At 38.9% G+C, this 2428-nt stretch overlaps 1 protein-coding gene across 1 annotated transcript in view; it reads left to right on the forward strand.

Moving 5' to 3' along the window:
• The first annotated feature begins 760 nt into the window (after window positions 1–760).
• The window catches only part of LOC100186154 (uncharacterized oxidoreductase TM_0325-like), a 3939-nt gene continuing 2271 nt past the window's right edge, over window positions 761–2428 (forward strand). The window contains exons 1-2 of the mRNA XM_009862739.3: window positions 761–886; window positions 1421–1554. Of these exons, the coding sequence (XP_009861041.1) occupies window positions 853–886; window positions 1421–1554 (168 nt within the window). The 5' untranslated portion in view covers window positions 761–852. The remainder of the gene's footprint in view (window positions 887–1420; window positions 1555–2428) is intronic.

Consider the following 2428-nt stretch of genomic DNA (forward strand, 5'->3'; position numbering starts at 1 on the left):
ATCGATAAATAACTTTTAGTGTGTTTCAAAGTGTATTTTGAAGTGTTGCCAATTTAAATAAATTGATGGTATCGTCCAAACACCTACATTGTTTTGATATTTTGAATATTGGGCCATATATATGCCAAAGTATCTTATATTACCTTGTCCCCCCCAAAACAAATTAGTCGTCAGAAGTTTAACTGGACGCTGTAGCTTGTGTTAGCAAACTATTTCTACACAAATTACTAAAGATAAGAATGAACTTAAAAGTGTCTGTTTTGTATAAAATAACGTGTCTTGTTTTGAATAAATTTGATGACGACAATGTACGCGCAACGAACAGCAAGCAACGTATAGATGGCACACAGCAACAACAACAGCAGTTCAACGCAGTGAATCATATACCTCCAGTTAAGAAATGGTTGAAGTGTTTAATTTCTAAAAGAATCCTAAATTGCAAACGTGTCAGTTGTCTAGATGTCTATATTGTGTTGCATTTACGTTTCAAAACTTTTCTGCGATTTTAGAACTGCAGCTGAAACCAATCGTTATTATAGTTTTGATATATAGTAGGATGGGGGAAGATGGGACACCTTCGGCGCATAATATCCGAATATTCTGATCGTGTTTTAAACAGTTAACAACGGTCTATGGGAGTCTTGACCATATAGTTTTATAATTCTTTGAAAGTTCCTTGTTTACCACCACATTGGACGAGAAAATAGAGTTAAAATGTGTCCCAACTTCCCCCACCCAACTATATTTATAAAACGTAATAACAAAACTAATTTGTTTTAGACAAAACTGACAAAAAGTTTTAAAATAAACCTAATAACTTTCGTTAATCTTTGAAGCCCAACTGCCAACATCATGTCTTTCGAAGGAAAAATTGTCATAGTGAGCGGTAAGTTGGTAATATATACGGTATATTTAAGTAGAAAGACAGAATATAGATACCGTGCTATGGGGTAGCATGTTTGATTATATAATTCTGTAAATATTTATGGATCGCTATATATAGTGGGGTGTGGGAAGATGGGACACCTTTAGCACATAATATCTAAATATCCAGGTCGTGTTTTAAACAGTAAAAGAAAATGAAAACATGGACCACACTCGTAGCCTAAATGTCGATACAATTGTATGCGTGTATTATGTTTTACATTAGCCCTGTGTATAAAATACGTAGTATATATCTATATAAAGTAGGATGGGGGGAAGTGACACATTTTTATTCCATTTTTGGGACATTTGGATATCACGTTTTACAGGATACTTGAATATTACGTTTTAAGGTGTCCCATCTAACCCCACAGAACTATATACGTATATGTATCCCTTTTTAAAATACAATGTACAATGAACTCGACGTGCGTGGCCGCTACAGTCGTCCCTTTCAACTCTCCCCCCTAATATATTACGAGTTTTGTATATTTAGGTGCTGCAAGTGGAATTGGAGCAGCTACAGCATTGGAGTTTGCAAAACTAAAGGCTTCTCTCGTTCTTGTTGACCGAGACAATAAAGGTTTGTTGGTAACGAAATCCAAGTGCACTGACGCAGGCTCACCTGATGTAAGTTAAAGTGCGGAGGTTTAAACACTTAGCCATATATGGCTGCAGTTATATTGTTTACCACTTCAGAATAAAATGTACCTTCATATGTCGTTCGTCTACTAATGAAATATAAATTATGTCGTAACCTAATTACAAGTTTCAATAATATAGGCTTTATTGGACTGCATCTGCAAACGCACACAACGTTAAATACACAAAGCGTACAATATATACAACGTAATTCTAAGGTACTACATTCATACTCAATACAACAACCTTCGCATACTATTACTATAATACAGTGAAGACTGCAGCACGATAAGTCTAACACAAGAAAAGAAGGACACGCGGCGGCAAGGCAACCTCGGGCAACAATGCTTAGAGCGCGTAAGGCGCGATAATTCTACAGTGAGCAGACACGATAAACAGTTTACAACATTCTTCCCAGCCAATATAATTTTCGACGGGAGAAGAAAAGTTAGGTTACATAATCGCCATATCGAACAGGCGGCCTTCTTGCTCTGACTGGTCTCCGACTTGGGGTTTCAGGAACAGCTTCGTTCAGTTCCGTCGGAGGGCCGGGGTCGCGCACTCCTTCGGTAGTTGCTACTTCGGTTGTTGCTACTTCGTCAGTTTCGTCCATAGCGCTCTCGCCTTCGTTCGCGGGTGGGACAAACGAATTAGACTCGGTCACAGCACCCGGCAATGCGCAAGGAGCCAGAACTCCAGTCGACACTGTGGATTCCCTGCCATCCCGATGACAAATGTACGCGAAGCTAGGGTTCGCTTCAAGGAGTTCAACTTCGTCGCAAAGTGGATCGCCTTTGCTTCTTACGAATCTACGAAGCAAAACTGAACCCGGATTAACAAGCCAACTGGGCAATGTCTTACC

The sequence above is a fragment of the Ciona intestinalis genome, unplaced genomic scaffold (assembly GCF_000224145.3).
Source record: "Ciona intestinalis unplaced genomic scaffold, KH HT000034.2, whole genome shotgun sequence".
NCBI lineage: Eukaryota > Metazoa > Chordata > Ascidiacea > Phlebobranchia > Cionidae > Ciona > Ciona intestinalis.